The following is a 23,671-nucleotide window of genomic DNA, read 5'->3' as shown; positions in this document are numbered from 1 at the left end:
CAATAGATGACTCTGACATAGGAGTGGCTGTGCATTAATACACAAACAACTGAGCACAGACACATATTGAGAATCAGTCATTACACATCTGAAGGCATTGCACAATTCTGAGAGTTCAGTGAGATTTTAAGGCAGAGTTTCTATAGTACTCACAAACACAAAATGCTGTCATGTACAATTACTTGGTGCATCTCCATTAGAAAATGACACATGCAAACATTATCTGCAGCATGCTATAAAACAGTAGGATATCATCATCACAAGCATTTGATAAAGTATCATAGGTAAACAACGTTCATGTCGTGTGTGTGTGTGTGTGTGTGTGTGTGTGTGTGTGAGATTACATGGGCTTTTGAGGCGCTCTGATGCAGTCACTGGTAAGCCCGTCATGCTCACATGTTCTCGTCTTGGCAAAGTGACATGGATGCACATCATTGTCTGTGGGAGGCAGTGAGACTTTCATTAAATCTGTCCACAAGTAATATGTGGTTGGCTCGCCATACAATTGCTTTGATTGTGTTTTTTCCTCCTAATAAATGCTCTTGATTATTACTTCATAACATTTTCATAGACTCAACGAGACAGGGTGTTTTGTTTTGCACATGCGAATGCATGTGACAAACCCTACAGAGCCTACTTTAAAATGCTGTGTCCCTAACAAGTATACTCTGAGCTTAGCTTTTATTTTCTAGTCCTGAGGGTAAATACATGCCTGATGTGAGTCTATATATCCCTTCATATCTTCATCATGAATATGGATACAGTATATAGTTGTCTAAGTTGGATGCTAAACCATGTGGGAGTGAATACTGTATTTTGATCATGTTGAAACTGACTGCTGAAGACTATTTATCTTCATAATTCTCCTCAGTGAGAGAGAATAAGACACAGTTTCCATTGTTAGACCCTCTCCACGTTATGCAAGTTTCATGCATTTTTCATCCATAAATACATATACAGTATATGTGAGTGTGTGGGGGTGAGATGAAGATGACATCTTGTCGTGATAAATAAATGAAATGCCCCATCTTCTGTTTCAGAGCGAAAGTCACAGTCCCGGCAGTTTGCTGCAGTTTACTTCTCCAGCAGCTACAAGAGGAATGCCCCAGTATTATCTGGTATGATCCAGTCTAGTTTAGTTGGGTCCAGTCCAATTTGCTAGTTTGGACCAGTAAACCAATAGTTAAAACCAGTTGTGCTACATTGTGCAATCCAACACCCACCATCTCATGGGGCCAAATTAACAGTACATTACAACAAGAGGAACACTAAAATTACCAGCCAAACCACTTTCTTTCCATATAAAGAAACATAAGAGACTTCAAGGGCCTATTCAATCAAAACGTATAACCAGCTGGTCAGAGGCAACATTCCTCGGCACCATGAGAGGGCTCTTTGACTTTGTTGAACTGTTGAGTTTATTTTTATTTGACATTGTAAACACTTATTTATTAACGGCTTACACATTATTTGAAGGTCTCCTGTAAACCATTACATTATGCAAATACATCTAATGGCCTGTCGTTCATGATTTAAATATGATCAACTTATGTAAATACATCTATAAGGCCTGTTATTCATGATTTAAATATGATTACAGGCACTCGCAATAAAAAAATGTATTGCACACATGTATTTACTAATATCAATAAAAACATTAACAAATAAAATGTGATACCTGTAGTGTATAAAAAGCTTTCATAAATGGGTAAACCACAAATAGTTTACTAATGGTTCATAAGGAGTTTATAAGTAGACCCTTCAAATAAAGTTTTACCGGTCCATGATTTAAACACGCATTCCTGAAGCATAAGAACATGACACTTTCACTTTCCCTGGTGACTCAGTGACTAAACAGGACCCCATATGATGCTATTGTTTAAAGAAATAAACGGTTATACAAAAATTCAGTATACAATGTAACAACGCAGTGCTTAGCATTATCCAGAAAACACATTTAAATTAGGCAGTCTAACAAGGTACCATTGGGTATCTACAACTGTTTTCATATAATTCATTTGTGCTTTGATATCATAATATACTATAGAACTGGACAAAACAAACTAGCATACAGTAGACTGCTTGTACTTTGGCTAAAAAGTGACCAACGCAGTGGTTTTGAATAATTGGACACACTGCACATTCCCTCAAGAGTATAGAACTCTGCAACTAATAACCATACAGTGCCTATAGGAAGTCTACACCCGATTTAAAAATGTTCACCTTTTGTTCCCCAGAGCCTGGAATTGAATTAAATTAGGACTCTCTCCTCCTCCTCCTCATTTTAAACATGGATAGTGCAAAGTGGAAAGTGCAGGACATGCATCGCCATTCCGCACCATCGCTCGAGTGGAAAATAGTGGCAGCTGCATCATGTTATGGGTATGCTTGTCACCGGCAGGCACTTAGGAGTTTGTCAGGAACACAGGAACAGTAATCAACACAGTTTGTAATTGATTCCAATTCAAACAAAAAGCAATGGTATTCATTCTTAAATAACATTAACTATTATCCTTTCACTCAATTCAGCTTATTGAGGAACATGTTGAAGACATTTTTACATTTTAGCAAAGCATTTTAGCAACATTTTGGAAAGCCACAGCAAGGGTGTGACCTTTGCAAAGAGGTCTTCTCTGTTTTTGTATTCTTAATAAATTACATTAAAACCCTTTAAAACCATTTCTTTCACTTTGAAAGTGTCCAGTAGGCTGTGTAGATCATAAAAAAAGTCATAATTTAAATGTATTTCGATTCCAGGTTCTGGGGCAATGAACATTTTGAAAGGGGGTGTAGACGTTCTATAGGCACTGTATAAGTGCCTTTTTTTCATTTTCAGATAACTGATTTAGCATCTTATTATCCATTTATTGTAATATCCAGAGTTCTAAACAGACATGGAAGTACAAGTTATATATGTATAGCCTGTATGTAATATCAAAACACTGGATGAATCATATTGATTATGTAACTAGAAATATGGCATATCAAAAATGTACCAAAATGGAGATGTACAGTACCCTGTGTAAGTAATGGGACAGTGAAGCATTTTTTTCTTCTTTTGGCTATATACTCCAAAAGTATGGATTTGAAATCAAACACAAATCACCATTAGGTTAAAGTATAGATTATCAGCTTTTATTTGATGGTATTTGTGTGAATATTGGTTTCACCATTTAGAAATGACAACACTTTTTCCCCCTATTTCCCCCTATCTTAGGGCACCAAAAGTAATGGGACAGATTAATATAATGTCCAAATCAAGCACTCATGTTTAGTATTTGGTTGACAATACTTTGCATACAATAACTGCCTGAAGTCTGCAACCCATTGACTCCACCAGACACTGGGTATATTCTCTGGTGATGCTCTGCCAGGCCTTGTACTGCAGCCATCTTCAGTTGTTGTTTGTTATCTTTTTGCCTAAAATCGTATCAAGAAATTAAATGTATGTTAATGCTGTCAGCAGTAATATCATCAATTAAGACAAGTTAGCCAGTTCTAGTGGCAGCTATACTGTTCATTCTGAACTCACCAGTGTGTTTTTTTCTTTTTAATGTTGATATTCCAAACTGTTGATTTTGGCAAGCCTACGGTTTTGGCTATGTTTCACATTTCTTTGCCTAATAATGGCTTCCTTGACACCTCTTTAGTCCTCATGCTGACAGAAACCAATAGCAGACTCCAAAGGCAAACACAAAATCTAGAATCAATGCTAGACATTGATAGCTCTCTAAAGTCACACAAATGACAAGTCGCACAAGTGACAAAAACACCTGACTTACCAGAAACACCTGTCAAGCCAACTGTTCCATTACTTTTGGTACCCCGAAATAGGGGGATGAAAAAAGTGTTGTCATTTCTAAATGGTGAAACCAATATGTAGACAAATACCCTCAAATAAAAGCTGAGAATCTCTACTTTCACCTGATAGTAATTGTTTGATAAATCCAAACCTTTGGAATATAGAGCTAAAAGAAAAAAATGCTTCATTGTCCCACTACTTACACAGGGTCTGTATGTGTAATACTTCCTTGCACTCTGAGTTGCTCACACGAGTCTCTGTATTGCCAAAAAAAGGTTTTTGATGGCACGGGTGTGGGTATTTCGGAGTGAGTGCATCACTTTTTCAACTTGGTTACACTCACAACATCACAGATTCGGGTCACGGCACCAATGAAACAGGTGTCACACTGCTGCAAACAGAAATGCTTCCTCATACTCCAAGTTGCTCACACAAGTCTCAAACCTGTGTCCTCTGTATTGCACATGTGACTGTCACTGAAATACCAGATGTTAACCAGTTACACCAGTGAAAAGCTAGCAATTCGCAGGTAGGGGTTCAACTTGAGGATTAAGTTCATCACCTTTTCAATTTGGTTACATATGGTTATTTTTTCCAAGGGTTCTAAGATGGAAGTGTATATAACCTGAAAACTCGTCACCAGAAGTGACGAGTTTTCATGCTATATATTGACAGTGTCTTGTTATTACACTGCAGTAGAGTCGTCAGAGTTTCTGATATATGTATCGACTGGCATAGTGTAATCCACCCATTTTTGCAAGAAGACAACAGTGATATTGTGTAAGGTAGGCCCAAACATCTTCCATTATACACATACTGTAAACATCCTGCCATTTCAATGCTATACAGGGTTCGGAAACACCAAATGAAGCAAGAGGTAGACATAAAATAGAGAATGCTTGTGAAATACAAAGTTCTCAAAACTGTAATGTAAGATGACACACTGGTGTATGGAATGTGTGTTTTTGACTTCTGGGCATTGAGATCCACAAGTCCAGAATCCTTATGAGCATGGCGACTGTGAATGTATCCGACCAAGAGTAAGGCTGGTTGAGTCCCTGTTATATATAATATGATCAGACTGTGGGGAAGAGTCCCCCGTTGAGTCAAGGCAGGCGGACATTGGGAACATAGGTGGTGGTGATGGTGGCAGTAGGAAAACAACAAAGCCCTGAGTGCAGGACTACACTGCATGCTTCTCTACACTAGAACATGCTTCACAAAAGGTCATAAGGGGTGTGGCTCCTGGGTCTAACCACTTTGTACAATTATCTTCATTACTACCACCAGTCTCAGCAGCCCAAAACATTTTAGTGATAGTAGCTGGTATTGAGCAGTCGAAATGTAGAGTAAAAAATCCTCACCTTCATCCACGACTTTTTAAACAATTAGAGAGAGACAATTTGTGAAAGAGGGGTGGAGGTGGGAGAAAGTAGAGGAAGTAGAAATAACAGGCAGAAATGTATGGTTTTCCACAGATTGGACCCTTTTGCTTGGATGCTGATCCTGGTTACTTCCCGTCCCATAAGTTCTTCCTGCGTCATATCAGTGAACTTTGACTTCTGACCTCTGGGAGGAAATACTTCAAGAGGGCCAACAAAAACCCAAAGCCAACCCCTTTTGTCCATTCCATCCATGTGGCTGACAAAGGCCTTGAGGGATCCCAGAGTTCACAAAAGTGCAACGTCATGAGAGTCGGGTGGTTTGTTGTCCGCCATCAAAATCCAGTGAAGAGGAAGAAGAAGAAGCAGAGATGAGAGTAGGCCATGGTGGGCCCTGATGTAGAGAGAGGGGTTGGGGGGGGGGCTTACCCTTCAGATTCGGCTTACCCGTCGGGTAAGGAGTGGGTGTACCGCTGGGGTGTAGGAAGGGGGAGAGGGACCTGGCTTGATTCCTCTGGTCCTCATGTAGGACAGGAACTGGTCGGGGATCTCAGCCAGGACCTCTTTGGCCAGACGGGCCATGCTAAGGATGTGATTCCCTCTGCGATCGATGTAGTCCCTGAACGGAACAAACTGGGGGGTGGAGGGAGGGAGGGAGGGAGGGAGAGAGGAAGAGAGTGAAAGTAAGAGAGCGAAAAGAAAATGGAACACATGGAGAAAAGTTGAGAAAGTAGATAAAGGAGAGGGAGGGTGTGGAAGAGAGAATGAAAGGGGCAGAGATGGAGACAGAGAAGGAGGGGAGAGGGAGAAGGTCATTAATTCACATACTTAGACAATCTACATAGATCTAAATGGCATTCTACAAAGACATTCTGCTGAATGTACAGTAGTTCAGTCTGGGAGGCAGTGGAGCACACAGAATGCTCTGTACCTGGACAATGTCCCTCTCAGCGAATCGTCCCTGGGACGAGATCCTCTCCTCATCCCCATCCAGCTCAATCATTTCTGAGGAGAGAAGCGCATCATCCATGCCGTGTCAAAAGCCCACATTACCGTGTCAACATTAAGCACGGCCATGGAGAATGACACATGAGCAGTCTATGTGCACTGCACTGAGCCATTAGCACGCTATTGGGTGAGAGGCATGCGATGTGTTGTCGATGCTAAACACAGCATGAGTACAATGGAATCCGAGTGTGAAACATAAAGTCATTGGTTGTACAGTACACTTGCACACTATTGGACGGTGATGAGCACATGGGGAATTATGTTCTGGAATACGTGGAAGGGAAGCCAATGATGGTTTCCACGGGGAAATCATGCTACTGTGCACATTGATTTTATAAGCTTGATAATCTTTAGGGCCAGTTGACTTGGCGAATTGCTCATAAGGAATGAATGCATTTTATGGAGTGCTGTTTTATGAATTGTCAATATCTTTCCACCAACAAAGAAGAGAGGTATTTGTCATTTCTCCATGAAGGTGAATGGAACTTTTGTTCTGATAAACGACAATATCCTGTCAAAGGAGCATCATCATAGAAAATCCATTGTGAAGGCAAATGGGAGAGAGAGGGAGCAAGGGAGAGGAGAGCAGCAGAATAGAGAGGAAAGCTGGGTGAGTGGCGAGAGTGAACATAACACAGGAATGAGATTAGAGGAGACACACACGCACAGACATGTGTCTTACCATTAAATTCAGCTGGTCCAACCCCAACAATTATAATTGACATAGGCAGAGAAGAAGCCTTAGGTGGGAAAAATAGAGAGAAAAGATGCATGCATGAAAAGATCCATTGTTATCTAAAAGTTCTAAATATACAGTAATAGCCTTTCTAGAGAGAGACAAGAGATTTATTGTCAGAAGGTGAGCAATGTTTTCCAATTCTGGCCCTTTACATGGTTGGTTACCACCTAATCTAGAACTTTTGTGGAACTTATTCCGGAATTAGTGACTCTCTAGTGTCAAGCATACACAACTTTGTCTGAATCTCAGCCAGCCTGACAGCTTATAAATGACTCTTTCCATCTTTTCCTTGAGCTGCGGTCTATTGCGTTGTATTGCAATTTTGTTTATCGCATCTCATTGGGGTGGGTCGCCAACAGCTAGTGACAATGATAAATGAACACATCTGTGTTTCATAACTTTGTATGGTCATTAGATGGAAATGGTAGAGATGACATGAGATATGAGGACCTCTATTCTGGGGAGCCTGGTAATAATTGCTCTCATATCTTACTCCACAATTACATCACAGAAGGGAATCTGTTTTACACAGAGCAGTGATTCTATGTAATTATCACACACGTTGTGGGAGTCCTAGGCATTCCCAGAACAAATCATGGAATCCCAATTCATACAAACAGCAGAACACCAAATATTACAACCCAGGGCATATGAAAAGCTACAAATGAGACCGAGCGGACGTGAAAGGGACCATTTATCCTGGAAGTTCAATAGGAAAGACGGAAACTGGCAGTTCAGTACTAACCCTTAACCACTCAAAGTGAATGCCTAATACTGCCTAAACGCCATACAAGTCACATTTGTAGTTGTAATATTCAATACAAATTTGGTGTTCTGCTGAATTCATACAAATTTCATGTTAGATCTTGGTTGGTTCAGGGCACCCTCAAGAATCACTGAGTTGTTGGAACCTGGTATAGTGTGGTGGTGATGTTTAGTGTTAATGAATGAGAGAGGAAGAGTTCATACATTTACAATGGATTCCTTGGTCTGTGCCATGTCAGTAATGACTCCGTCAGAGATGATGAGAAGGATGAAGTACTGGGAACCGTCTTTGACTGCAGATGCATACCTGAAGAGAGTGAGAAGGAAAGAGGGAGGAAGGGGGATAGGGAGGGTAGAGAGAGTGAGAGAGAAAATGAAGGAAAGAGTGCTTGGTGGAAAGAGAATAAAGAGGTGAGTAAGGTGAAATGCACTCTATACTATATGTCCCTTTCCAAATGTTTGCTTTGCTGGTGCCTTGGTCAAACAAGCTCATAGTTACACCCATTGCTACACTGAATTAAATGCCTTGGGGTTCATATTGGAACCACTTTGTCAGGTGTTTGGTCCTTACATGTAATACACTGCACTCTCATTCGGTGACATTTAGAACTGACTTTTTTTCCACAATATAAGTACAGCTGATCCTCTTATTGTGTGGGACAAAAGTGTTTAATCCCTGAATAAAGTGTGGACAAAAGAGTCCACAATCCAGATCACTTCTAGGTCTTGTTGACTTGGAACAATTTCTCTAGTCTCTCTGGGTTAAAACCTAATTGTGAAAAATGTACTATACTACAAGTACTGGATCACTGAAAGATACAATCGTTTCATTTCATTACATTATGCAGATAACAAATAAAATGGGTTGATGGAGCAGTAGACATACTTGGTATTCATTCAAAGGTTTGGACACACCTTGCCGAGAATGTGCAAAACTGTCATCAAAGCAAAAGGTGGCTACTTTAAATAATCAAAAATATAAAACATATTCTGGTTTGTTGTTTACGACATAATTCCATATGTGTTCCTTCATAGTTTTGATGTCTTCAATATTAATCTAATTTAAATAATACAAATAAAGAAAAACCATTGAATGAGAAGTTGTGTCCAAACTTTTGACTGGTACTGTATATATATATATATATATATATATATATATATATATATATATATATATATATATATATATATATATATATATATATATATATATATAAATAATTAAACATGAATATGGGGGGTTGAAATGATTAAATATCAAAGCATTGAACCTCTCACTAAAAGCGTCTAAAAAAAACTAAAAGCTAAAAGCTTCAATCATTCCTGAGAGAAGCTCATCCTCTATTTAAAATGGGCCTTTTTGCCTTTATAACATCTAATTTTTGGTACATTGAAAATTAAATGCTGTACAAAGTATCACCCTTCTTAAAACAAGCCATACAAAGCTGGTTACCATTTCAATGTTATGCACCAGAACAGTCAGATCAAATATTACAGCAAATAGTCTTGATAAACTCAAATATATTGATTGGAAAAAAGTTTATGGAAAACATGTTTCACAACGGAATCATTTTCATCAATGATATTATAAAGGATGGAATTTATTATGTCACAAACAACTTTAAAATAATATGGGACTTTATAGTTTGTCTGCCTCATATTCAAAATCACAAATGGCTGAAAAAGATTAGTATAAATAGATCAGTATGCCAGTTTCATTTAAGATCAATAACACTGACCGCTAGATAGCTGAGAAGAGATTTTTGATGTTCCTATCCTAAGGCATCAAGTTTATGAATCAATATATAAAACAACAATTGACTCATCACTTTGTATTTTTCAATTGAAATTGATATATAAAATAAGATAATGCTCACCATATGGGGCATTGAACAATCGCCACTACGCAGATTTGTAGTGAGGAAACCAAAGCAATAGATCATCTGTTTTGGTATTGCCCGAAGGTGTCTGACTTTTGGTCTAAGGTTCAGAAGTAGTCAGCAAAAAAAAATATATTAATCTAAAAATAACCCTACAAAAACGTACCACAGTCTCATGTGACACTTAGCGTTGCTTATTTGCAACAGTGTGTTTTTGTCACACGCTGTAAAGAAATTAGCAATGAACAACAGAGCTATTCTTAGGGCACGTGGGCAGACAGTAGAGAGAAATAGATGGGATCTGATGGGTGATGATACGAGACAGGGGAGAGGGATTGTTTCAGTCAGCCTTATAGATGGCTAGACAAGACTTCCCAATGGTGTAGAATATAATCGAATATAACTTTATTGTCCATCCGAGGATAGAAATTAGTTTTTGAACACCAAATGGAGCATGGCACTGCACGCTACTGAGAGACACAAAGTCCAGTTTTGTTCTACTGGGCTCAAATGATCACTGGTCAACCATGGGGACTGGGCAATGTACTCTCTGATAGTGTCCACATTGGTAAATAGAGCAAAGCCTATGATGCTCAGCAACATCGAACGACTTATGATGTGGAGGAGATCCACGCTTGACTGGTTGAGTTAGCATTTTATTGATGCAATAAGAAAGGAATCATGCTTGAAGGCGCCCATGTATCACCCTAATTCAATATGAAGTTAGATTTCTTCAAACGAAGGCATTGGTGTACTGTTGTAATCTAATCTGAGCTCAAGATTTTTTCATTTGTTTCTGTGGATAGTGGGAGTTTTGAGAATTACCGCCTTTATTTGTGGCTATTTCTTACGCTTTTTTTTTTTTTTTATCGCAACACCTCTATGTAGCTCATCAATCACCATGCAGACGGCAGTTACATATAAAGCACAAATGATTTTCTCAAACTCCAAAGGCCATGCATGATTGTTACGTATGTCCATGCCACCAGAGAGTTATTGATTTAGCTATTAGCACATTTACAGTACATGAATCTCCTATGGTCACACACTTGGATGGTACTGTATCTAATGAGAGGTTATTGATTAGTTAGTTCACTGTAGGAGTTGATTAGAATTGCACCACAGGTAATAAACCCTTGACCAAACAATAGTAAGCACCTAGGTCAGTCTGCCACACTCAACACAACAGCCAATGAGAACACAGGAATGACGAACTAGACAACAAGCAAGCAGTACTCAGACCAGTATGGATGGTTTTCTTAATGGAAATGAGAAAAAACATAAATACAGTCCTTGCTTTTCTAGCAGTCAAATACACAAACAAAAAATAGACTCTTGTCCAAGTGAAGTGTGTGTGTGTGTGCGTGCGTTTGTGCATGCGGCTTACCTGGCCACATGGTTGATGACAGGGGAGAAGTGGGTGGGTCCATAGAGACGCACAGACTTCAGACTCTGGTAATAGGCCTCCATTACCCCCTCAATCCCACTGCAGTACGGGTTCTGAGAGTTTCCATTCTTTACAAAGGAAAGAAATGTGTACCTCTGTTCAGTGATGGTATACACTTCCTTTAGCCTTGTATTGTCAAGTTAGCTTATCCCACAAATTCATGTGCCTGATGGGACCATATATACTGAAAAATGTATGCACTCACTGCAATGTAAGTCACTTTGGATAAGTGTCAGCTAAATGGCATATATATAGAGTGTGTGTATATATATATATATATATATATATATATATATATATGTATGTGTGTGTGCTGACTGTCTCTTAAATATGGTGAGATCCGTTCCTTTCTGCCTCACCCTCTCCCCATACAGCCCACTTAAGGAGTTGACTCAGTAAACCCTTAATGCTTAGATTAATGCATATGGGTCCTGTCTCAGGCTCCCGGGAGAGTGTTACCCAACGCTGAGCAGCTGCAATGGCTGCCAGCACCTCAGGCACAACATCTGGATGGGACATACAGGGAGAGGACTGTGAGTGGCTGAGACTGGAGAGTGGTAGGTAGCAAGTGGGGTATGTAGGGATAGAGGAGGGATGGATAGGGGGGGGCTTCTCACCAGGGCAAACTCGTGTGAAACCCGGCCATCCGGGGGTAGCTTGGCCCCGAAGCCAAGTGCGGGGAACAACTTGTCACTGTCGTAGTCCTGGATGATCTCACCCACCGCCCTCAACGCCATAGCATATGCATTGAGCTGGTACGGGCTCATGTAGTGGAGAGAGGTGGGCTGGGATGGGTTGCCTAAGACCAAAAACACAATGAAAAAGAGTTTAGCCTCACACAATGAATACGCATCCCCATGGGCTACTCTATATACTAAATTGAAACAAAGATATGGGTTAGGGTTAGAGGATAAAGGATTGAGGATAGTTAATATTATATTGTATTGTACGTTATATTGTAAAAGTTCTGACTGCAAGACCTTTTTCAAAACAAGTTGTACCAAGTAAACTTTCAAACAATAAAGATCATAGCAAATGTAAACATTTATTTTCTGGCATTTGTTTTTCTGACATTGACGTACAATCAAATGGACAGAGAGACAAACACAGAGACAGGTAGACAGACAAAGACCACATTTACAGCTTGCATTAACATCGAGATCGAATTATCTAATAATGATCGGATCTGGCCAGCTCGCATTTACACCTTGCATTAAAATGCACCCTTTACCTGACTTCTGTAAGATTTAGACTGTTAAGAGACAACATCCTGTGATGGTGAGTGATCAAGTTAAGTGTGACAAAAACGATCAAACCAATTAATATACAGGTTGGTATGACATGAAGATGTAAATGCATTGTATACTGCTTCAGACTGGATGATATATCAAAGGGTAAGATATGACAAGAGCTGAGGGAAAACTCAGTTCTTGGTTCAGACCACACAGCTGGACCCAGAGTATGGACTTACTGCTGCCTGATACACAAGTAAAACATTCCTTAAACACAGAAGTTGTGACTGTCCTTGATGTTCTTACACTTCCGTGTCTGCATTGTTATCAGATTTGATCACAATGTGTATTTTTACCATTTACACCTATCTTTTCATGTGGACACAATCTGGATACAGAATGCATTTCACTGCAAGGTGAGAGAGACAAACAGGTAGACAGGTAGAGAGACAAAACAACAGTCAAAGAGACAGATACATAACAGACAGACAAACAAACAAAGACACAGACAGACAAAACAAATAGACAGACAAAACAGACAGACAAAACAATCTGACAAAGTGTTAAGGAATCAATTAGGTAATGTCAGCAAGATCTTGCTGCTCTGGTATCCCCTTACAAGGGCAAAGAGCTGATTCAGTCACTCACCATTTGATGCAGTGAAATCAATTGCCACCGTGAAATTAATCTGAGTCCTACAAGACAAAATCAAATAAGAACAATGTTGAGATGTCACTCTTGAAAGATAAGGTCACAGCATGATTCAAAGTAATTTAACTAACTCAATTTATTGAGGAGGTTATCGATCTGAGTGTTGGAAAATCATTTATCAGCCTCTCAGCTTTGAGTTTGGTAATCATCTACAACCCACTAGTACTGTATGTGAGCCTAGCAGTGAATGAGGAGATATTGCATGAGTAGAACCAATTTGCACTAATGTCTTCTTGGAAGCAGTGGAGGATATGTACACAATTACAGCGCACAATTAATATAAAAACAAATTTCTAAATCATTCGTAACTTACCCGCCTTTGATGTAGTCCAGAAAGGTGAGCTCCATGTCCACTAGGCATGACAGGAGGGTTACCTGTCAAGAAACGTTAAGGTTAAGGAAAATAAGGAGTTGTGTACAGTAACTACTGTTGTTTACCTGTAATAGTCCAACAGTCAAGATCTCTGGCATATTTTCAAACATAATTTCAGCCCAAGGCTAAACTTTACAAAAAGCTTATATTTGTCGTTATAAATTCAGTTACCATTGTTCTCCTAACTGATATGTATAGAACCTGAGAAGAGGTTCAGGCCCGTTAAATGGAGTATGGAGAATGGTAGTGAGAATGGAATCCGGAAACATTGAAGGGCAGATGGCCTTTCTAAGATGCGCAGAGCTGGGTATCAACTCACCGTTCCTGAGTTGAGGTATTTCTTCTTCTTCTTCCCTTTCTTCTTTGGATTTAGCACCTGCAGAGAACATTGCTTGGTTCACTTAGCTAAGTCTTATTGATGTCCAGTTGAGAACAAAGGCAAGGGAACTGAATGATCCTGACTAAACCAAATACTCTTTCATCAAATTGACTATGTGATGAAGGTGGATGCATGAGAGTAAAGATTATTGCCCAGACTCTGCATGACTGTAGAAGGTGTGGTATTCAGCAGCAGAGGTATAGGTCATCCCTGTGTCCTCCCGTCACTTGGTGCCCTTGCACTGTCTGTCTGTTCATCAGGTGCGATAAAACTGCCATCATTGATCTTAACTTTCAGGGTTTATATTTTGCTCAAGAAGTTCGCAACAGGCAACAACATTTGAAGGAAAAGCGTATATAGTAGCCTACATAATCTATGGAGTATGCATGTATGTATGTATGTATGTATGTATGTATGTATGTATGTATGCATGCATGCATGCATATATGTGTGTGTGTGTGTGTGTACACAGTAGTGAGAATCTCTCACCTCGTAGACAGTGAACTGTGACTGGCCTCTGGACATCTCCCTGTAGCTACTGCTGAACTCTCCAATGAAGTCATGGCTAGAAGAGCAATGGATAGATAGAATCACATTACAGGGTTACCTTTCACCTGTGATTGCCCACACATATACATAAGAAAAACTACAATTACAATTGAATATCTTACCCAGTTAGCAGATAATTGTGGGCCAGATCTGGTTTTGTGGTGGTGCATATGGCTGAGTGCCAGAAACAGCAAGTAGTATATGGGTCAGACCTGGTCCGAATGTGGAAGAGTTGGCAAATTGCTATGGGTCAGCTCTGGTATACTATGATGAATGTGGCCCTGATACATTCCTGTAGTTACTGGGCCATCTTTGGTGTGGTTAATGAGTACTGGGTGAGAGTTGGCATGTTGTTCATGGGCCAGCTCTGGCATGTGATATCTGGCCCTGATACCTTCCTGTTGTTACTGTTTTGGTCTAAATGTGGGGGACCAGCACTGGGTGACAATTGTAACTTTGCTGATGGGCACAATCTCTGATATGAGGAATGTGGCCTGATACATTGCTTATGAGCCAGCTCTGGTAATGTGGTGCAAGTTCCCATAGCTGGCTTTCCACAGCGGGGCTTACGCTGTGCGTGCCACAGCCAATTGCTTTTCCACAGTCACTCCAGTCCTTATGAGGCCAAACGGGATAGGGGCATGGTTTACAGTGAGCGTGGGATATTCTTATCATCCAAGTGCTTTGGTTGGCTAGGGAACTTGGGGGATGGCAAGCATAATCCAAGTTACACTCTATACAATCGAATGGATTTGAATAGTGCTTTTTACAAATACAATTGTCATAAAGTGTTCAGAACCTGTTGGGGAACTGGAGAATTTGATGTGTTGCTTGTAAACAAACTGGAGATCATCCAGGGCAGGACTAGAAAGCCCAACTGTTGAAATTCAAAAAGGGCTTGTTTACTTTGCCACACTTACTAAGCCAGGCCTTTGCCACAAATTGGCCAAACTTGGGCCAGAATGTTGATGTGGCCCTGGTTCAAGGTTTGTTCCCTGGGCCAGAAGTTGACCGGCTCTGGTCGCCATACCTAGGCCAAATCTTAGCCAATATGTGGATGTGGTCCAGTTACCACTTGGAATTATGGTCCAGAAATGGGCTGGATAAGGTCATATCTGGACCGTTTATCAAGTGATAATTGGGCCACATCCACATACCGGCCAAGGTCTGGCCTTTTCATGGCAAAGATCACGCTCAGGTATGATGGCCAGAGTCAGTCCACTTCTGGCCTGGGCAACAAAGTCGTACCTGTGCCACATCCACATGCTGGCCAAAGTCTGCCCTTTTCATGGCAAAGATAAGGCTCAGGAATGGCAGCCAGAACTGGGCCACATCCAGATTCCGTAAGAAAACAGACGTGGTCCAGACTTGGGCCGTCATTTTGCTATTTGTTTTTTATGTCCATGCACCAACCTCATCAAGTCAATTTCCTGTATGTGCAAATATACATAAATATATATAAGGGTCTGAGAAAAAGTAAGTGCTCCCCTACCCTCCATCTCTGTCCCAGTCGTACACCTCCACCTTTATGCTCCTGTGGGGGGGGGGGAAATTCCATTAGAAAACCAATTAGTCTGGTGGTTGATAATCTCTCTACTTAGAAAGAGGCGCTCATCTGTGTAAGGGGATGATTCTGACTTGTTAACTGGCAGTCCACAGAAAGGTCTTATAGGAAAAAATGCTTCACTGTTCCTTTACTTACAGAGACCACTGTATATAGGGATTCCCAGTGCACTAAGGATTGCAGGGTTTGATTGGAGAGAAAACAAATTCATGCAGTCATGATGCTTTATCTGGAAACGTACATAACAAACTAACATTATTAGGTTTGTTTGAAAAAAGTAATTTTCCACCTCAACGGCACATTGTTTTTCATTATTTTATTTTATTCCACTTTTGTGTTTCATGAATGTATTTCTGTTGTGCAAATAAACTAAACTAAACATTGAAGCTGACCTGTTGATGCTATATACTTTTAAAGTTCATACATCATAAACTGTTGAATGTAAACATAACTGCAGACACCTTTTCAGTCATTTTTAATGTTAATTAGCAATAGTTTTTGACTCTTTCGCTTGCAATCGTAATGTTGCCGCCTGTCTCCAAGAATACAGTGTCTCCAGTTATGTTTACATTCTGCCATTTATGATGTATGGACTTAACGTCATAGCGTTTTCCTGCCTAGTAGTTGCTTAAATGTATTACTGATAAAGGCTGATGTAAAATCCCAGAGGAGCGCACTGAAACAAGCCAGCTCTGGCTTCTCATATACTGTTGCATTTATAATAATAATGGATTGGATTTATATTGCTGATCATCTCATCCACCATCACAGGGACTTTCTCTCTCCCTCTCCTCTCACCTGTAGTCATAGATTAAGGTTCTGCTGAAGTATCTTTTCTCTCTCAGAAAAGATACTTCCACATTTCTGTATTAGATCTTCCTTCACATAGCCTCTGAGAAATAATGGATGTGATGCATGGCACAAATGTGATGCATGAGTGAGATGTAGAGATGGCCAATCAATTTCCTACTCGTCTCACAAGGTCAGACTGGCGAACAGTTATGCAAGTGGGGCTGGGAGGCGGATGCAACCAGTGAATTTGAACAGCGCCATAGATTCTATCAACGAATTGAGAGGAGTTCAGTAGGCACTTCAGATTTGTTTTCAAACAGGGAATTGAATGCATAATGCCTACCTGCAAAATGATGGCATCGAAAACATATTCAGTTAACTCCATGTTTTCATTTAGTGCAAGACAGGTTATAAACATGGATGGAATGAGAGGGACATAGCGAGTGGCTCAGGCAAAAATATAAGGTGGACGGAGACTTGCTGACAACTTCCTGTCCCCATTGTATTCCTACACCACCAGAATCTCAAACGAGAGATGAGATTTTGGGTTCTGAGGTTAATCTCCCCCTACCTGTCATAGTCTCCGTTGCACAGGGCCCTGACGGGGATCTTGAAGGCTTGCCACACTGGGTCCAGGGTGTTCTTCACCACCTCTGTCTTATGGCAGATAGTAAACCTGTCACACAGACAGACAGACAATGGCTGTTAGTGGCAGAGCAGCATATCCAATCAAAGCTGGTTAAATAGCTAAAGAAGAGCTTTGGGGCCCACCACAGAAAACAACAAAATGGCTGTTAGAAGTGAGAGTGAGAGGTTTGTCTATTTCTCTAAATAAGAGTTAAACTTGGGGACACTTTGATAACATCATGATGGATTGATTTTGTATTTCTTTAAGTGTCCTTGCACCTCAATGATGCCCACCCCATAGGGGCTTATAAGACACCAATATTAGAATAAACATGTGTTTTTCACATTTACTGTATCTAATTTAATTTAATTTAAAAAAGAAGAAAAAGACAATTCAATACACTATTTTCAATACACAACTACATTATATACATATAGGCTGTACACACACACACACACACACACACACACACACACACACACACACACACACACACACACACACACACACAGCCCTGCGCAAGTAAAGCATTTTTTCTTGTTTTGGCTCTGTACTCCAAAACTTTGGATTTGAAATCAAACAATGTGAGCTTAAAGTAGAGATTGCCAGCTTTTATTTAAGGGTATTTTTGTACATGTTGGTTTAAAAAATGACAACACTTTTTATACATAGTTCCCCTATTTCTCAAGAATAGAAAGGCCAGATTAGATTTTGCCAAAAAAACATCTAAAAAAGCCAGCCCAGTTCTGGAACAGCATTCTTTGGACAGATGAAACTAAGATCAACCTGTACCACCATGACAAAAAGAAAAAAGTATGGAGAAGGCTTGGAACTGCTCATGGTCCAAAGCATACCACATCATCTATAAAACACGGTGGAGGCAGTGTGATGGCATGGGCATGCATGGCTTCCAATGGCACTGGGTCACTAGTGGTTATTGATGATGTGACAGAAGACAGAAGCAGCTGGATGAATTCTGAAGTGTTTAGGGATATACTGTCTGCTCAGATTCAGCCAAATTCAGCAAAGTTGATTGGACGGCGCTTCACAGTACAGATGGACAATGACCCAAAACATACTGCAAAAGCAACCCAGGAGTTTTTTAAGGCAAAGAAGTGATATATTCTGCAATGGCTGAGTCAATCACCTGATCTCAACCTGATTGAGCATGCATTTCACTTGCTGAAGACAAAACTAAAGGCAGAAAGACCCACGAACAAACAACAACTGAAGACAGCTGCAGTAAAGGCCTGGCAAAGCATCATAAAGGAGAAAAACCAGCATTTGGTGATGTCCATGGGTTCCAGACTTCAGGCAGTCATTGCCTGCAAAGGATTCTCGACAAAGTATTAAAAATGAACATTTTATTTATGATTATGTTAATTTGTTCAATTACATTTGAGCCCCTGTGTATAAAAATAGTTGCAATTCCTAAACGTTTCATATGTTTGTTCTTTTCCAAATTGAAACAACAACTCATAAACTGCTCTTCACGTAATTCATCAGGCGGCAATGTTTGTGAACACTGGTCTATAACACATTGTAAGCATATCCATTAGAATTGCTCAATGATGCCTCCTGGTGGTTGTTTTGCCAAGATTAATTACATAAAATAAAATGTGGCAAATACTGACTCGCTACTGCTGTTGGGGTACCCCGCCGACATCGTAGCACAAGCGTGAATCATACAACTGCATGTTCTGAAGTTTTGGTTCGTGCCATATATCAATGTGCCATTTTCCATGTAATTTCAAAATAACTTGGTTGTTAATGCTGCCTGCTAATCTATTCCTGTAAACATACAAGATCTACTTACTAGATCTTACTTGATGTTCTACTAAAACATTGGTGATATTTCTCTGGCCCAGGGATAACTATGAGTGATGTCCAAGTTTTTTAGTCAAACTGTCATCTGGCATGTTTACTAATCTGTTCCATAGACTAACCACATCACCTTTATGCAACCTCACAGGGTTCCCAGCCCATGTCTACACAAATGGTTAAGTTCGGAGTCAGTTTGTGGCACACCAAAAAAGCAGCTGTCTGTTTTCCATTCATACTGCTATTTTTGTACAAAAATGTATTGCGTTTTGACTTTAAAAAAAAGTTGGGCCGCTTCCACAGAAACAACTGCTTCTTGCTATTGTACAGGATTGCAGTGTGGCTCTTTGTGGCAGGGGCACACTGCTGTTGTGCCCAGAAGCTAGGCATTTAGACTGCTTCAGTAAAAACACAGCTGCACAAAAGAAGAATGTGTTAAGTGCAAGACATGGGAGGTCAACTAGGATAAAAGCATCTGCTGGGCAAAGAGACCCTCTGTACAATGTGTGTTCAACTCTCAGGCTCAGCTACACTGTCTTTCTCCCATCCTCTTATTTCTTTCGTCTCCGCTCACTCCATTCATCTCCACTCATCCTTCATCTCCTATCCTCTCCTGGTTTCAGTGTAGGCAGGGATGAATGGGTCAAATACAGTACACTGAGTATTATGGATGCCTATTGCGCAACATGAAAGATGCAGTTTAGATCCCTATATCAGTCTTATGGAGGCTTTTTTGGAGCATGAGCAATAATGTTCAGTGGCTACATGCATCACATGCCTATTTTCCAGTGTGTGTGAACCAGTGATCAAATAGAATAGGTTCCAGAAATACCACAGAGCTGTACAGCGGTACAAATGCTAGACATGACTACTTACGATCCGTCTTCGTTGCTTCGGTAAAAGACGAGGAAAGGATCCGACTTCCCAAAGAAGTCTTTCTTGTCCAACTTGTTACCGCAAAACTGCAGCATCACTGACTCCTAGAGAGCAATATTTAAGACAAAAGAATGCACAATACAGGAAATGAAGACCAGAGATATTGGCAGACATTGATTACATACAGTTCCCCATTCAATCAGAACAAGCAATCCGGTTGTAGGATTAGTCTAAAATTAGTCTTCTTCCACTGAAGGAATGCAAAATTGTATTCATGTAGTTAACAAAGCAATGACTACTTACTGTGTGAGTACATGACAAATGTAGATGTATTGGGTTCGATTGACGCTTATGTGTTCTACAGTACATGGGTGTTAGTGACTGCTCATTTAATAACAATGAAGTCCTAATGATGACTGCTGTAATAGACCCTTGATGACAAGGCCATCCAAGGAGGGTGTGTGTGTGCGCGTGCATGCGAATGTGTCTCAGATCACAGCTGCATAATCAATTAGGTGAACAAAAAGTAAAGCTCACCCTGCAGTTGCTCAGTTCCTCTGCTCTCACAATAATGGTCCCACACTTCTTCCCTGGAATACCACTGTTGGTACACAAAGGAAAACTCTGGGTTACAACTTTTAGAAGCATTCTGTTCTGTTCAGACAAAGATGAGCCAGACAAGTAGACAAGAATAGACAATAGACAAATGAATGCCAGGGCCGGTTCTTCCTTTTCACTGGGCAGGGATGGTATCATTTGGCAAAGTAGACTTCTGTAATGGCGCCGAGATTATGCAATAACATGCATGAGAAATTTATAGGAAATTGTAGTGAGTCTTTCAAACCCTGTCTGAGACTTGAGGGGTTCTTTGATGTACAGAGGAGCACTCTCTGAAATTAACTCAGTTGGTGAGCACAAAACCATGGTGCTGAGGAGGGGGGATGCAAACTGACAGAGGAAGGGAGTGGGAGGGAGGACAGAAGACAGACTGACAGACAGACAGACAGAAAGGGAGGGAGGGAGAGACAGAAAGGCGGACCGTGAGAAAGAGAAAGGGCAAAAGACTGAGAGGAGGGGGAGAAAGGAGAGATAGAAAGTTGGGAGAGGAAGATGAGAACAAGGAAGGGAGGGATAGGGAGCAGAACTTGGTTACAAATTCTGTTAGAAAAAACCCCAACATTAATTAATTTGCTACTATGTCAGGCTCTGTCATCAATCGCAAACCAGGGATGAGCAACTGGCAGGCCACCAGTTGCTAAACCCTGGCATACACATTCTACTGATGAGCCTGACATAGTAGCAAATGTTTTCACCAGATATGAAACATTTTAATATGTGCTTGATTTAGCGTTGCACTTTTGGGACAATTGGTAATTGATCCAGGTCTGATAGGCAGAAAGGGAGGGAGAGAGTGCTGGATAAAGTATAAGAAGTTGTGATGGAGAATTGCTACTATTTATTAAGCTGATGGAAATGATAAAACACATGAGAAAAGTCGCGACAGGTAAATTAAACCGTTACAGCGCTTAGAAACTTAGGTTAAATTTGGTTAACAGAAACATTTCAGAATGAAATTACCAACATAGCACCCATATCAATGAAAGTTTGTGGTGCGCAGCATACTTTTAGCGGAAGCAAATTTGAGCCCTAAGAGTCTTTCTTTTTCATGTGATTTTCTACATACCCGCCCCCACCTGTAAAAACAGGATGGATGTGTGTACATTATCTTACTGTGTGTGTGATATACCTCCTCAGATCATCTGTACTAGTGTGTGTTTAGTGCATGTGGTCAACGTTCGCTTTGCTCTATATTTGTACAATCTCCTTTCACTTCACTGAGCACAAGTGCAATGCTTTTGACTTGACTCATGCAAATGGCTGTGCTACATTTAGAGGCAGTGAACTGGCTGCACACACACACACACACACACACACACACACACACACACACACACACACACACACACACACACACACACACACAAAATGAGTGTTGGCTGAGGTGATTACGTAACTCAAAGACAGCAGCACATTCTTACATCATTGTCATGTGTGTCACTCTTAGGCAGACCCATTCAGCTGCAACAACTAATTGATTCTGACACACACACACAAACACAAACACACCCACACACACACACACACACAGGATACCTCAGATTAACAAAGAGCTGAAATGACAGGGGGCTAGGGTTCTACGCATGGTTCTCACACAGAGAGCACCGCTCAATGCCTCAGGAAGAAAAGAAATGGACCTATAACACATTCTCCTTTCTGCCATCAGAAACCACTCAAATACTATTAGTGCAGGTGACAGAGAGGCTCCAAGCACCATATTTTATTCAGGGGATAGATCACAGGGAAAACATACTGTAAGTGCTTGGAAGACAAGTGGGATATAGCACAATAACAGTCCAATGCACCTCTGCTGCATTGTGAAAAGGAACATGAATCAACATCCATTTTTTGTTTTAAATAAAGCTATACACATCCACAGCGCCACTCAATTTTAACTGTAGTCAATACACAACATTGCCAATATGAGGGAGGATCTTTAAACATACCCAGTCAGCAGACAATTGTAGGCTAGATCTGGTCATGTGGTGGCACATGTAAGGAAATGGAAAGTATGATATGGGCCAGACCTGGTGGGGGGGGGGGGGGGGGGTGGTGTCATTTGCTGATGACACCACTGTGGTTGGTGTGATCACTAACAACGATGAGTCAGCCTACAGGCATGAAGTAAGAGTCCTGGCGGACTGATGCCAGGATAATAATCTCTCCCTCAACATCAGCAAAACTAAGGAGCTGATCATGGAGTTCAGGAGGAAGCGGGGGGGGGGGGGGGGGGGGGGCAGCCGTGGAAAGAGTCAGCAGCTTCAAATTCCTTGCCGTCCACATTACTGAGCACTTAAAATGGTCACACCACACCCATACAAGACAGCGCATCAGAGCCTGGTTTTCCTCAGATGGCTGAGGAAATTCGGCATGGACCCCCCAGATCCTCACAAACTTCTACAAACTGAATCATAGAGAGTATCCTGACTGACTGATACAGCAGCTGCACCGGCCTCTGCAGAGAGTGATAAAAACAGCTCAGTTCATCATAGCCCGTGAGCTCCCAGCCACACAGGACATCTACTCCGGGTGGAGCAAGAGGAAGGCTGGGAAGATCATCAGGGACTGCACTACTACTGCCCAATATTGTTGTCGAGTTTCTGCTGCTAATTACAATGTTATTGTTTTTTTATTATTATTATTATATTGCATTGTTGATTGTTGCATTGTTGAGGAGCTAGCTTGCCCAAAGCATTTAATTGCACTGTATCCTGTATATTGTGTGTTTGATAAATAAACTTGGATTTGAAATGCAACAATGATCTGGTTACCATATATAAAGGTTGGGTCTTGGCACACTCAACAGTACATCTATATTTGGGCCAATTATGGTTGCCATAAGTAAACAAAATCTTGGCCACAATACAACCATAAGTGGGCCTGATCTGGTTGCAGTACAGTTGCCAGATCTTGACCACAATTTGAGTAGAACAGGGCCAGATCTGATGCCATAACTAAGCAATGCCGTTGCCACAAATGGGCCACGCCTGGTCCAAAATGTTTGTTCCGTGGTTCAGAAGTGGACCTGCTCTGGTGGCTGTACCTAAGCCCAATCATCACCATGAAAAGGCCGGCATGTGGATGAGGTCTGGACTTTTCATGGCA

At 40.8% G+C, this 23,671-nt stretch overlaps 1 protein-coding gene across 1 annotated transcript in view; it reads right to left on the bottom strand.

Annotated features, from left to right (window-relative positions):
* Positions 1-5,616: 5,616 nt before the first annotated feature.
* The window catches only part of LOC310802836 (copine-8-like), a gene marked incomplete at both ends in the record, with an annotated part of 34,120 nt that continues 16,065 nt past the window's right edge, over positions 5,617-23,671 (bottom strand). Inside the window, 14 exons of the mRNA XM_083667404.1 lie at positions 5,617-5,817; positions 6,116-6,189; positions 6,875-6,932; positions 7,901-8,003; positions 10,964-11,091; positions 11,641-11,822; positions 12,904-12,950; positions 13,280-13,341; positions 13,659-13,715; positions 14,208-14,283; positions 15,760-15,801; positions 17,195-17,299; positions 19,949-20,052; positions 20,486-20,549. Of these exons, the coding sequence (XP_083523530.1) occupies positions 5,617-5,817; positions 6,116-6,189; positions 6,875-6,932; positions 7,901-8,003; positions 10,964-11,091; positions 11,641-11,822; positions 12,904-12,950; positions 13,280-13,341; positions 13,659-13,715; positions 14,208-14,283; positions 15,760-15,801; positions 17,195-17,299; positions 19,949-20,052; positions 20,486-20,549 (1,303 nt within the window). The remainder of the gene's footprint in view (positions 5,818-6,115; positions 6,190-6,874; positions 6,933-7,900; positions 8,004-10,963; positions 11,092-11,640; positions 11,823-12,903; positions 12,951-13,279; positions 13,342-13,658; positions 13,716-14,207; positions 14,284-15,759; positions 15,802-17,194; positions 17,300-19,948; positions 20,053-20,485; positions 20,550-23,671) is intronic.

The sequence above is a fragment of the Argentina silus genome, assembly GCF_951799395.1.
Source record: "Argentina silus genome assembly, chromosome: 3".
Taxonomy (NCBI): domain Eukaryota; kingdom Metazoa; phylum Chordata; class Actinopteri; order Argentiniformes; family Argentinidae; genus Argentina; species Argentina silus.
Note: the sequence above shows the minus strand (reverse complement) of the source record. Positions and strands in the feature narration are given on the sequence as shown.